The 14,401-nt window shown below is 41.3% G+C and overlaps 1 protein-coding gene across 1 annotated transcript in view; it reads right to left on the bottom strand.

Moving 5' to 3' along the window:
• The window catches only part of IFT43 (intraflagellar transport 43), a 45,890-nt gene that overhangs the window by 14,280 nt on the left and 17,209 nt on the right, over positions 1 to 14,401 (bottom strand). The window contains exons 4-5 of the mRNA XM_083621033.1: positions 4,996 to 5,031; positions 4,315 to 4,361 (exon numbers count right to left, since the gene is read on the bottom strand). Of these exons, the coding sequence (XP_083477159.1) occupies positions 4,315 to 4,361; positions 4,996 to 5,031 (83 nt within the window). The remainder of the gene's footprint in view (positions 1 to 4,314; positions 4,362 to 4,995; positions 5,032 to 14,401) is intronic.

Below are 14,401 nucleotides of genomic sequence, written 5' to 3'. Positions count from 1 at the left end.
GCACAACAGGGCATGAAGGCAGCTAAGGTAGCAGCTCTGCTGAAGCTAAGCAAATCTGGGTCTGTGTAATAATACCTGGATGGTAGTCTGCCTTTGAACCCTAAAAATGCCTCATAGAGTTCTATGATTGAAAGAAATGTAGTAATATATCCTAACCACAAGCTCAATTCTTGAAGAGCTGGTCTTTATAGAGGCAAAATGACACTATCCATGCATAAGATGGTGCATGGTATCAGCAGACTTGGGTGGAAATCCAGTTTTCAGAAGTACAGCAAAATATTTACAGTGGGGGGCTTGTGTGTGTGTGTGTGTGTGTGTGTGTGTGTGTATCCAAAATCATCCCAATGAGGACTAAGCGTCCTGAAAGACTTGGGGAGGAAAGAGGAAAACCAAGTGGGAGGGGAAATGGGTTGAGTATCTTAGAACTGTAGAGTTGGAAGGGACCCTGATCCAACCCCCTCCAATGCAGGAATCCTGGGGTGGACTTGAACCACCAACCTTCTGGTAACAGCCAAACGCACTCGCCTGTTGTGCCACCGGAGCATGGCCAACTGAGTGGAACACTGAAAACACTCTACAGTGCAACATTTTGTCACAGACACCATGTGTAAATACATATAAGAAAAATGTTGCAAAGAAATTATAGACTCATCAGGGACATTAAATCTGCCTTCCCCCCTCCCAATACCTGACACACAGATTGATGTCATGGGGGGAGTTTTGCTTCTATCTTAACCCTGTTCCCAAGCACAGTGCTTTAATTGCTTCTGGAGATGTGAGTGGCCACCATTGACTTCTGCAAAAGAACAAAATGGCTGCATTGGGGCAAAACACCACTCACATGAGGTACCAGACCTGCCTGCCCATAATTGCGTTCCTGGGGTCAACTGAACCCCAAACAACAGAATCCCTTTTCTTTCTTTCTACTTTTCTTTTTAAAAAGGCATTCTCTTGGCTCTATTTCTCAAAAAGCATATAAGAGAGTGGGACACTTGTGAAAAGGATGAAGTTGGATATTACAGGGAATCAGAGGGAAAAGTCTGGAAAGAAGGAAGAATAACCTCTAGTGATGTCCAGAACTACCTGCACAGGAACTGACCACTTACCTGCAGTTACAAAAAGAAGGGAAATAAAAGCAAAATACTGGGTTCAACCCCCAGAGAAGGGTCAGGGACCACCCCTTTCAAAAGCCTTGTTTTTCCCCCTTATGTAGGTCTACAGAGCTGCCTGAGCTTAGAAGAAGCACCTAGCTCTGGGAAGGAAACGCTCAACAGATAGCACTTTTCCAATTCACCTAACAGCCTGGCATCTTCCATCTCATCCAGCTCTATTACTGTGCTGAGCTCAGCCACTTCTGCCTATTTTCCCTGTTGACACGGATAGAAAATTGAGCAATTACCCTTAAATGCCTCTCTCTCAATTCACCCAGATTGCTACATACACAATATTAAGCCCCCAATTGCCCCTGGCCAAAAGTGGTTCAACCAGGCCAGTCCTTTAGGAATTAAACAATTTTTGTTGCTTGCAAGAGTTTATTATTCCTAAGGTTGTCACTATATTAAATCCTATTAAAGCAGACTTCCCATGGTGCAGTAAGCCACAGACCTTCTCTTTGAGTCTCAGAGCAAGAGGACTTGGATAGAAACAAGGGAAAAGTAGCAGAGGTATGCTGCCTACTGACTTAGCACACATTGCTTAGGTACGTTCATACTTACACACACGCCTGAGCACACAAAGAAGCAAAGTATTGACTAGATCAGTCAGTAGAGCATGAGATTCTTAATCTCCGGGTTGTGGGTTCAAGCCCCACGTTGGGCAACAAATTCCTGCATTGCAGGGGGTTGGACTAGATGACCCTCATGGTCCCTTCCAACTCTACAATTTGATGCTTCTATGAAGACTGTTTGCCTTCATTTTTTCATGTGCGCAGACTTCTCTAGTGAATCCCAGTATCTGGGACAGAATTTGTATTTCTGAGAATCTTTGATTTTTAAGAAAGTTAGTTTCTAGTTCCATGACTATGGAAGCACATTAGAAAATGCATTAGTAAATTCTGCAGAAGTGGAAATAACAGGTTAAGAATATGGCATGTAAGTCAGTTTAATTTGTATGAACAATCTTATATTGTTCCAAACTCTGAATCTTGATATTCTTGGCCCAGTATTTTATTACTAAAAATAAGTGCTGAAAAATATTTATGTGCCACTAGAAGTATGCTGTGCTCTCTGAACACAGAAAATATCCAGACCCCAACCAAAGAGTTACATTCTTAGTGAAGAAGACAGGAAAGAATTATGCCACCCATGAAGTATACCTGCCTATGTGGACCACCGGCTCCACTGCAGGTATTGGCAGTTTCACTTCACTGGTTGTGTGAGCTGGTTCTTGCACCTCTCAAGTAACAAATGTCACCCCATTGTTTTGTTTGAGAAGAAGCACATATTGATCAGTTCCTCATCCCGTATGTGAAATTCCCTTCTCTTTGTAGGCAAGATTGGGTGATTTTATTCTCGTGTTTGTGGACATTAACCCTGCAGGTCACTTCTCACATGGACTGAGATTTAGTCATTTCAAGTTAAACGTAGCACCTACTGGCAGAAAACATGTCCTCGCCTGCCAGGTTTCCTGCTGCCCTTGTAAATGTTTCCCTACACAAGCACCTTGAGCATTTCTCCACTTGTTTCTCTTGGCTGATAAAACTGTTCCTAGATGCTGGAAGCCCACAGCAAACCAGGCATAGCAGAAGCCCAGTCAGGAAGCTGTGGGAAACCACAGTTGCTATTAGAAGAAAAACAGCAGCAGGAACATTGCAGGGCTGCACCTGCCCATCCTTTGCAGGCAGGCAGGATGCCAAATGGGCCAGACTCTTTATTTCCAGAGGTATTTTTGTAAGACTTCTCAGTATTGTTCTTGAGGTGTGTGAAAGGCTTGCCTTGAGGAGGCAAACGCGGGTGTTCAACAGGCATAGGAACAGTAAGTGGTACAGATAAATGGGAAATATCCAAGTTCTAGAGACAATTTCTGCCTTATTTAATGCCAAAGCTAAACCCTTCAATTAATTCCCCATTTCCTGCCCCTAGGCTCTGATGCTACTGGTCTCTATCACATTTTCTCCAGTTCTGCAGCAAAGGCACATTTCCTGTAGCTGCTTCCTGTCTTCAACATTCTGGATACTTTTAGGCAGGTGTTTACTCTGGAACAAATACGCTTTATTTGCTCACTTTTTAGGTGGCAACCAAAAGTCTTCATCAACCAAAAGTGAATCTGATGCTGGTTCAGTGATTCTGAAGGATTTGGTCTGAGCGAAAAAGTATTAATTTCACTTATATGCTCATCTTGTCCTGAATCAGTGATGACTGACCAGGAGCGGAGCATGCTGTTGCTCTCAGATCCTATTTTGCAGCTTCCCATAGACATCTGGTTGACCAAAGTGAGAACAGGATGCTGGACCAATCAGGCCCCTGGCCTGATCCAGCAGGCTCTTCTTAGGTCCTTTTGTTTTCTACGCTGCGGTAAAATGTTTTGTGTTTTGCTGTACGCTGCCTCTGCAAGTACATTGGGAAGGAAAGAGGGGAAGAAGGAGGATGCTAAATGATCTCTTCCCCTCCCAAACAGTTCCACAAATGGAACATGCCTGCACATACACAAAAAGCATTAAGGCCCTGGTAGTGCAAAAAGTCACTTGCTATGCCTCTTGCGCCTTATACTAGAAGAAATACCCTTTATCTTACACATATATCTTAAATTCACTTGATACCTCTGCTAGGGGAGATTCTATTCATCTTAATCTTAACTGAAAAGGCTTCCAGAACACAGATATAGACACCTTAGAGCTTCTCCAAACAATCTATTTATTGAGCATTCATCCTGGTTTGGTTGCATACTTGCATACTTGCATACTTGCATACACCTTCCTTTTAATCATATGCTCATTCCACACTTTTCAATAGCCTTTAATTTTTCTAACCACAAAACGTCCATATATTTTTTCAACAATGGATTTGTTACATAAGGAGCAGGCTTGTTTTCTCCAGCTCTGAAGGGTAGGACATAAACCAATGGATTCAAGCTACAAGAAAGGAGATTCTGGCTCAACATCAGGAAAAGCTTTCTGACAGTAAGAGAATGCTTGAGTTAAGATTCCTGCATTGCAGGGGGTTAGACTAGATGACCCTCGGTCCCTTCGAATTCAATGATTCTATGATTCTAAGGGTAACAAGGCCCTTTAATCCATTTCATTTGTGCAAAGCTAAATTTTCTGCTGATCTCCTAAAATCCTATTTAAAAAATTCAGTTAGGAATGCAGGCTCTTACCTTCTTCTTCATCCTCTGCCTCTAAACTCTGCTGTCTCAGGCGATGGCTAGAAGAAACCAGAGACAGAAGACAATCTTAGAGGCATAACTATAAAACAATATCTCCTGAAGTCCTATTTCACTCTACTGTCTGCTTCCTCTGAAGAAAAACAGAATAGGGCAAGGTGATATGAGGGGCTGGAAGAGAAGGTGGAAATCGTGAAAATTCCCTCTGCTAAGTTCCACTCACAAAAGTGTTAACTAGAGAAAAAAAGAGTTTTCTGAAAGTGGAGGGACAGAATTGGATGCAGCCCCTGTGAATGATGAGGGAGGCAATCTTGGTATCTGTTTCAAATACATCATCACTGAACTGACAGTGGCAGTAGAGACAATGTGATGTCCAAACTCAGAACATTGGGAATGACAGGTTTTGGGGTTTTTTTTGCAAATCATGCCTTCATAATCTAAAGATTTGGGAAGTCTTGAGAAGTCAGGCTAAACTATTCCTTCTGAGCACTTAAAGAAAAATATGTTCCAATCTTCACTGAGCAAAGCTGACTAAACGTTGGTCATGTCTGCATTAGCAAAAAACTAGGAAGGTCTACTGCCACAGACAAAAAATAAAATACAAAGATGTCACATTTGGCTGATTCTGTTGATATATATACAGAAATGTGGTGGATGGTGAAGCAAGAAACTTACTCTTCCACTTCTTGTTCTGTCGGTCTCTTTTTTGACCTGAAAGACAAGAAAAGGCCATTGCTGAAAGGAGTATAGGAATATTTGCAAGGAAGCAGCAGTAGAGAAATGGGCTTTCAACAACTCTTTTGAAATCTCTCCTAAGGAAAAGTTTATTTCAATGTAATCCTGGTAAAAGATGATGATGATACTAATTTTTCATTATTTCTACCCCACCCATCTGGCTGGGTTTCGCAACCACTCTGGGTGGCTTTCAACAGAACATTAAAAACAGAATAAAACTTCAAATATTAAAAACTTCCCTAAACAGGGCTGCCTTCAGATGTCTTCTAAAAGTCGGATAGTTAGTATTTTAGTTGATGAGGGCATCTAGATATAATTCAGGATGCTCATAAAACCTAAATGGAAGCCTGTCAACTAAAGTCTGACTTTTTGTAGTGCCCTCTATGCAGCAAGTTTTAAAAAGCAAGGGGGAAAGTGTGGAACTTCCTCCACTTCAAAGGCCCAACAAGGCCTTTCATGTGGTGATGATGATGAAGCAGCAGCAACAGCAGTGGTGGCTACCAAATTGGATGACTTTAAAAGAGGATTAAACACACTCATGGAGCATAAGGCGATCAGTAACTACTAGCCATGATGACTGTCTTCTTCGTAAGTAGAACTATTTGTAAGTACCAAATTGGCCTAGGAGTTAAATATGTTAAATTGCATAACATTATGGATAGAAGATAATATGAAAAGAAAGAAATATGTTAATTGCTTAAGTTAATTTTATTTCAAAGTAGTATTGGAAAACTGCTACAATGATTTATATGGAAACTCAGCTGGGGGATTTGAGGAAGTCATTTAACAATGATAACAAAATTGGGATTTCAACAGCTAGGATAAATGTTTGTTTCTTTGTTTTATATTGTAATGTTTTTCTTTTTTGTTTGTTATAAATTTGGAAAACTAATAAAAAAATGGGGGGGGGATAAATGATGACTGTCTTCTTCTTTTTTTTTTTTTTTTTTTAAATAATATTTATTGAAGTTTCCAAAATACAGAAAGAGAAGAAAAGAAATTATGAAGATACATTCAGAACCTTATTTTCAAACATCCACTTTCTGGGACTCCCCCCTTCCCCCACCCCTACTGTATTCCCCTTTCATATTGTTGTTTCCACAAGTTCTATTTCTGATTTAAAACACAATTTATATACCCCATTGTTCAAATTTAAATTTATACAAACCTTATGCAACACCCTTGATAAAAAAAAAAAGCAAAAGATCTCTCCCCATAGCCCACCCCCTTTTCTTTCCACAATGTCCCCCTTTTTTCCCATTAAAGTAAAAGCACACAGAATAAAAGTATAAAAAAATAAAAAATATATTAGAAAAAAGAAAACCAATTCAGAAAATAGTTGCAAGCCTTTGGATTCTAATTCTCCCTCCCCTTCCCCGGTTTAATTTCCCTTATCCTCCAATCTATGTTTCCAGCCTGGAAATCTTAAGTCCATCAATCCCATTCTTCCCCCAACTCCTTGCAGAATTATTTCCCATTTCTAGGATTACTTTCTTTAAAAATTAATTCCTAAATCTTTAAAAATGTCAAATTATAAAATTCCCCCCATTGTTCTTTCAAGGTTATAGTCCAGCTTCCTCTTGTTCCGCTGCTAAAACTTTCTTATTCAGAAGTTTAGTAACTCTACATGGGTTGTTGTTATTCAGGAACAAAAACTTGCGTTCAGTCCCTTCCTTCTTCAGTAAGGTATTCTGTTGTCTCCTTTTAGTCTAAACACCCTGTAGACAAGATTCAGTTTCCGTTTTGCAGCTTTCCCAGGAGATAACCAGTTCTGTGAAATTCCGGAGTGTTGTATTTTTCCCGGCTTACGCCCATCTTTGTAATGTCCCGAAGCTCCTCTAGGGGGGTTGTTGTAACTTTGTTTCCAAAAATCCGATTGTTCTCCGTATTTTCGCCATTTTGTATTCAAGTCTTAACAAATTATATCAAGTTGTAACAAATTTGACCAGCAAGGTCCTTGTAATAAAATCCTCTTTAATATTCCGACTTTGACAGCTACTTTGACAGCTGTCAAAATCACCGGCTCTTTTCACCAGGCTCACTCCTCAATCGCCCCGGTTCCCAGGGAGGGGGGTGCATTTTCCTTCTCCTTCAATTCTTCCTCCAGCACAATTCTTGTACTTTCCCATCATGGAATTCTTAATTTAGCAAAGATACCGTTCTTTTTGGGCCTTGGCTTCCCAATCCTTGTTTTAAAATGTCTACAATAGGGAGGGGGACTGACTTCCTTTTTAGATCCCCCCCCGCTCGTCTCAAATCCCAAAAATTTTTCTTCTTTTAAACCCGATTTCCAATTTACTCACGGGTTGTTGTTAAAAGTCCAAATTCTCAATGGAAGAAGTCAGCGCTCTCCGCCGGATGGCATGCGGCTTCGCTCGGCAGGGATGGCAGAGGACTCAAAGCACCACGCTTCTCCCCGGCACCCGATCCGTAGCCTTTAAAAAGGCTCCTTCACGAGTCGGGAGGGCGCTAGCGGTGCTAGCCGAGTCTCCAAGTCCACGGCCCCCGTGGCCGTGGTTTCTAAGGGTCCCCGCATCGCCGGTGCGGTAAAACCCAGCCCCTGCCGAACCGGCTCCCTCCGGAGCTCGGAGGGAGTCCGCCATTCGGCGATGGCGCCAACCCGGAAGATAGAAGACAGTCATCATTTGACTGTGTGGAGATAGAAGACAGTCAAATGATGACTGTCTTCTATCTCCACTGTCAGAGGCAGCAGAGTTGTGAATACCAGTTTCTAGAAACCACCGGTGGGGAGAGTGCTCTTGTATTCAAATCCTGCTTGTGGGCTTCCCATAGGTATTTGGTTGGCCACTGTGAAAACAATGCTGGACTAGATGGGCCTTAGTGTGTTCCAGCAGAAGTCTTCTTAAGTTCTTAAGAAACAGCAGATGCACAAATGACTCATGCAGCCTTCTTTCACACTTGTGTCAAATGCAAACTTACACATTTCCCCAGCAGGGAAAATGCATGCATTTCACTGCATGGAGGAAATACACAAGTTTATGTGTTGCACTTTGGACTAAAGGGATATAAAGAGGTTGTGCAAGTCATGCCTCACATCTAGACGTTGCTGTTCTTCTGTAACATTTGAAAGCTGCTCTTTTTAAAAAAGCAATGTCCTTTGTATGGGTGGGGGGGGAGTGCTAAGTAATGGAAGGCAGTCATTGAGCATGTTCTGAGATACAGTATTCTAAAATTTATATATTGAAAACATAAATAGATGGAGTGAGTGGGTTAAAACTCAAATCAAATGATGGGCTGCTGAACAAAAATGAATTAATCATTGTACAAGGAGTGTCACAACAAAATTGCAGCAAAACAGGGTTCTCTGTTGCCCATAAAACTGCCCCTGAACATTAGCCCAAAGCAACAGCAAATTTAAAAGCATAGAATCTGCAATCCTTATAGGAAGATTATGCCAGACTAGTGACAGGTACAAACACTTGAGAGAGGAGGCTCTCCCGGCTGTCCCTAGTTCATAAACAAAGAATTTGCTATTTAACCTAGCTGCCTTGCATGGCCCTGGAAAAGGCTGGACCAGACGCCTTGTGGTTCAGGCAAAATCTGGCTGAATTACCCAGAGTTCATCATCGTAATAATGTGAAGTTGGAAGGAGAAGGCAGGGCGACAAGGGGGCGGGGGAGATGGCAGGCTGCTCTTTCGTTCGTTCTCCACCCCAGCAAGCCCAGAACTAATTCAGATCCGATTAGGGATGCTTGTTCAATATTCAAAATGTAAAACATGGAGGTTGCTGAACCAGCACTTTGAAAAGTTAATTAAATGCCAGGTTTCTTTTTAGCAGATACTCCATCACTTACTGATTGCTTTGACTATTTCACAGGATGAAGTTTTTTAACTCTGTGTACTGGGAAATACTCTTTTCTCATTTCCTAGAGTGGGGGCACAGCATGACCAAGAACAAAACAGGGCTTTCCTTTACATGTTCTGCCCGCAAGGAAGGATTGCCACCAAAAAATCAAGAGGCAGTACTTTAAAGGGCTTGGAAATATCTGTCTCCTTAGCTTTTATAGAATCAGGCACTGTCTCTAAGTGGCAAATGTTATCAAATGTGGCCACAACTGCCACTATTTCTTGTTAATGTGAGATAGTATGGCACAGGACTCATTTTCTTACACCTCAGAACTTCTAACTAGGGTGGCCGTGTGTTCTGCTTTACGGAAAACAGCTCTTGGTTTGGAGGGCTGTCAAAGGACAGTCATCTGTTCAAAGGCATCCTCTGGTGGGCTTTCTAGTCCAAGACTAGTTTAAAGATGAAGGACCATAAGAAGGAAGATCATGAGGGGCCTTGAAGTTGTCCCTCAACAACTAGAACCTAGAGAGAAGCGTGAGAAGGCACAGAGTCCACCTGGCCACAATCTTTTCTAGTACGGTAAGATTATTTTACTTCAGTTTAAATTATAGTGATTATTTCTAAATTTCCATCTATAGGTCTAAATTAGCATGTATTAGAATGTTATAATATTCCGAACTTTGTAATCTGGCCTGAGATTGCTTATGATGAAGGGCAGAACACAAATCCTGTCAATAAATAAAGGAAAAATAAAAATGAACAGTTTACAGTGTCACGTGTTAGTCACTGTGTGAACACACAAGAGAACCAGCCGGCAGAATGCTGATGGGAGAATGTCGGGTTTGAACACAGGGAACCCCAGTTCAAAGGTCTTTTCAGAAATAAAGCCCAGCTTTTGAAAAGGATCTCTCAGCCTAACCTATCTCAGGAGGTAAACAATCGGGAACAGGGATGACCTAACCTGAGGCTTTGGGATAGGGGAGGGAAGCAACACGGATGAATACAACACCTGGTTCTGTCAAGCCTGTCAGAGGATATACTTTTCAAATAGGAATAGCTTCTCTAAAGCCATTCATGTACACCACTGATGCTTCCCCTCTTCTCTTTCCCCCTAAGCTACACACCAGATTTTGGGCGAGGAGGCAATTCTCCTCCATAAGTGCCAGTGTCTCAGAGGTTAAGTGCTGAAGGGTGAAAGGCAGCACTAATGTAGACATCATCTCTGCTAAAATGTTTCTCTCCTATTTAATGGAATACTGTGGAGATTTAATGGAGATAAAATAGCCAGGTTCCAAGAAGAGCAAGGATGTTATATTCATGCACGATGACAATGTTCAGTGGTTAATTAGACACCGTTAACCTGTTTTAACAGGGGACATAAGTGGGACAAATGTGGGCAAATGCCCTTGATGTTTTGTAATATCCGTAGCTCAACGCCGGCCCTAGTTATTCTTCCTTGCTGTGGTACAGTATAGTACATACAGCTGAGCACCAGGAGGTCAGCCTATTGTACAGGCATGCAACATAAAATGAATAAATTGCATATGAGTGGTGAAGCTGGTAAAGAACAGGGAAATAACATAAGCTGCTCTGATAATATATTGGATATGGGAGCATGTAGTCGAAGAGTGATTGGAGACCATCAATGAGACAAGTTTTCCAGAAAATTCCGAATTACACATTTGTAAGTTGCATAAGTAGTTTGCATCAAAAACTTTTCAGTTTGCATCGGGGAATTTTCTGATGCCCCCGATGAGTGATCTAATTTTAGAATGTTTTACTTGTATTTGGTAAAAAAAAGGTAAAAACTTTGAAACAGTTAATCTTGCAATCCATTCTTTGTTACAAATGAATTTATGAAATGGATATTTTTCCACAGAAAATTAAAATGCAGGGAAATTTCCCATGCCACATCACAGGGCAATATATGAAACAGAATGATTAGGCAGAGAAATCTATGATTAGGCAGAGAAATCTGAACACACTGAAGGAAATCACCTTCATCTTCCTGAAACCTACTCCTTTACCAGCCATTACTAGTTGCAAGTATTATGTTCAGAATATACACTTCTGAGAAAATACCTGCTGACACTAACAGTTCTCTCTAAAAAAAGAAGGTAAACAATATCATGCTGGAACCTTGTTTTCTTTGCAGAAGTAAGTTCATCCTGTCACCCTTGACTGGATGTGGTCAAAAAACAAGGTCTGGGTAAAACAAGACACAATCAGGCAGAATATTTGCTTCAGAGAGAGGCAAAACAAGGTGATTGACCCATGAGATTATAACTCAGGTGAGCAACACATGAATAGCTCTGAGGTTTGGTAAAAGCAAAAGGTGCGTTAGGAAAATGGAATGAGTTGAGTGTTTGCACAGCAGTCAATTCTGCCTTCCTCTTTCCTACCAGACCTGTATTCTTTAGACTGGAAGGCCATACTATCGTCTGACTCTGTCACAGCCCCCAGTCCACTTTGGTTAACCCTCAATGCTCAATTTATCCATAGAGGAGTGCAATAAGTATTGATGGGGCCGAACTTAGTAGAACAGAGACTGCCAAGGCTGCAACTGCATTGGAGTTTGTGCATATTTCTTTGCAAAGTTTGCCCCCTTCTGACTAAACTTACAACAGCATTTCCATTTAATTCCCTGACCAGCACTTCTCTGCTTTAAATTCCTCACAGCTTTGCTCCCCCCACGTGAAAAAAAAGACTGTGGCTATACATATGGTGTAACATGCAGTTCGTCCCCCCGCCCCCAGGCAGAAAAATACAAAGAGATCTCATGTTTTCTGGACTTTCATTCAATCATCCCCGCCCAGTGTTCAACTGCCCGTTCAGTTAAAAGACTCCCCTCAATAATTATATCTGTCTGTCTTCTGTTCAACTTCATGAGCAGCTGAGCCATTATGCCTCTGCATTCAAGAAATGATCTCGATCTCCAAAAAAATTACTTTCAGCAATAATTCTGGAAACCACAGGTGACTGTCCTGAACCCTGCGACAAGCAGCGTTGTACTCAAAGAGTCATGTTACTTTGAAAACTCCCAAAACAGAAGGCCAATGTAGACACACAGGAAGTACAGTGCCTATTTTTTTTACATCTGGAGAGTGACATACACAGGCAGAGTGACCCAGCAGTGCTAGTTGTGAGGGATGGGGATCGACAGAGCTCTGCAGGGAGCCAAGGACTGGAATATCAAAGATGCTGTAGGTCCAGATGCAGAAGCTCTGTCATCACAGCTGAAGGGGATGTTTCAGCATGGCAGTGAACATACTTCCTAGCCTGTCTATGCCATTTCTCTTTTATGAATGACCCGCAAAACGAAAGCCCCTTGAAGACGCCCTCTTGCTAGAAGAACAGAAGGGAAAGGAAAGTACTGATGTTCACAGACATTTTATTCTTGAAGAGCAGATTCATCAAAGGGAAAACAGAGCAATTTGTTAGGCTTGTAGCATTCAAAATCTCTCCGCTTCCAAACAAAGCTGCTGAAAACACGGGGAGCTTTCGCAGATTGCCACTGGCTCAAGGGACGGAGAAAGGACAGAATTTTACTTCTTGCGTAAACAGGAATGCAGCACTTTGCAAGGCCAAGTTTTCAATCCTTATGATATGGTCTTGTGGACCGAATCTGCCAGAGACTCAAACTACAGAATCAGGACAGAATTTCCATTGGCTAAGAGCAGCAACTACTACTGCTTTTACCTGGATTATAGTTTTTAGCTCCAAGACATATCTGCTAAAAACTATAAATCTGTGATCAATGTAAAGTGAATGATTCTCCTTTTTTGTACAGACTACTCCAACTAGGGGAGAAAAGCTATTTTAGTGCAGTGCTGAAGACCCAGCTGCAACTTGCCTAAATTACATGGAGTTGTCTATAACATGTATGTTTTAGTAGGGTTACTATGAATTTTCTCCAGTGTTGATTTTGGAAGTAAAACAGCAGTTTGGGGGGAAATAGTCTTTTCCCTATAAAATACTTCAAATGTGTGAATATTCACTTTAAAAAAATCCTACTTTACTGGATTTTACACAGACTCTGAAAACATTTATTATTTCAAAACTGCTTTTTCATATGTGGTGCTGTATTGCTTTAACTTGTTGTTTTAATGCTCTAATGCCGTAATGTTTTGGTTTTATATTGTGCTATTAATATAGTGTATATTATAGTTTTGGTGAAAGCTATATTTTGTCTTGAAAGGCAACACATACATTTTTTAAAAATCATCATCATCATATTGAGGACTATTGTTTTCTATGTCTGCTTCTGCTCTCTCAACCCCACCCTGGGATCACATAGTGAGCAGGAGGAAGTGGATTTAATTATGTGACTGCATCACTAACACAACTGAATGTGGGAAACATGTTTCCTGGATTAACCACATTGGTGACCCTAGCCAATCAAGATTATATAGCAAGCAGGATCATGTCGCTATGCTACATAGCCAATCAGATTTGACTACAGGATATCAATGAGAGTGAGATCAAGTGAGAGCAAGATGAAATCTTTACAAGGTAAAATAATTTCCCCGCCCTACAATTGCCAATGGTATTTGTGAAAATCTGGGGGAAATTCCAGCTCCGTCCTTATTAGCACCAGCACGGTGTGCACTTCAGCCATATTCCACCCAGCAAAATCTCTGATCGTGGGAATGGTTATGCTAGTATATATCACTTCCAGGGTCCTTTGTCAGAGGGCAGTGACAGCAGCAAAATTCAACGAAGTACAAAGCAGCCAACTTTCTGACATTTGCAACTTTATTCTTTTTCACAAAGGAGATTTATGATGAAACAAAAAATATTCACAGTATAAACAAAATGATAATTAGTGGCATAGCAGCCTCCAACATTAGCACATTTACTGGATACAATTCAGATCCCAATTCTCTCAGTATTAAGCTATACATCAGATGCTGCGCTAAAGCTCATAAAAAAATTATACCACTCACCTACGAATGTAACATCCCTGATACATCAGACCAAAGACTTATGTAGTCAAGCATCTTGTTCTCCCAATGGCCAACCCGATGTTCTGGGAAACCCACAAGTAAGCCCTATGTGCCAAAGCCCCTTCAGCACTCTCTCGCTCATGTTCTCCAGCAACTGGTATTCAAAGGCATCCTGCCTCTTATACTGGAAATAACAAACAGCCATTGGTAGCCTTATCTCCATTAACCTATTTTAAAGCCACATAATTTGGCTATCATCACTGCATCTTGTAAAGAATTAACAGCATTACAGTTTATTGTGTGGAGCATTTCAATTTGTCTATTCCCGGGGTCCCAAATGTGGTGCCTTTGGGCACCATAATGTCCTTAGTCACCTGCGAAGGCCCTGTGCCCTTACCAATTGTATTTTATTTTTCTAACTGAGAGTCTTTCTGACTTTGGTGTGGTGGGATGCCTGCTTTTTTTGCCTGTGTTTTCTTTGGGGTTTTTGGAGTTGGTTCTGAGCACCGCCCATTTTTCTTCTCTGAAATGCCTCTTTTTTGGTGTTAATGTGTCTCCAGGCCCCAAAGGCTGGGAATACCTTGTCCACCCA

The sequence above is a fragment of the Podarcis filfolensis genome, assembly GCF_964270895.1.
Source record: "Podarcis filfolensis genome assembly, chromosome: 1".
NCBI lineage: Eukaryota > Metazoa > Chordata > Lepidosauria > Squamata > Lacertidae > Podarcis > Podarcis filfolensis.
The sequence above is the reverse complement of the archived record's forward strand: the minus strand, read 5'-3'. Positions and strand labels throughout refer to the sequence as shown.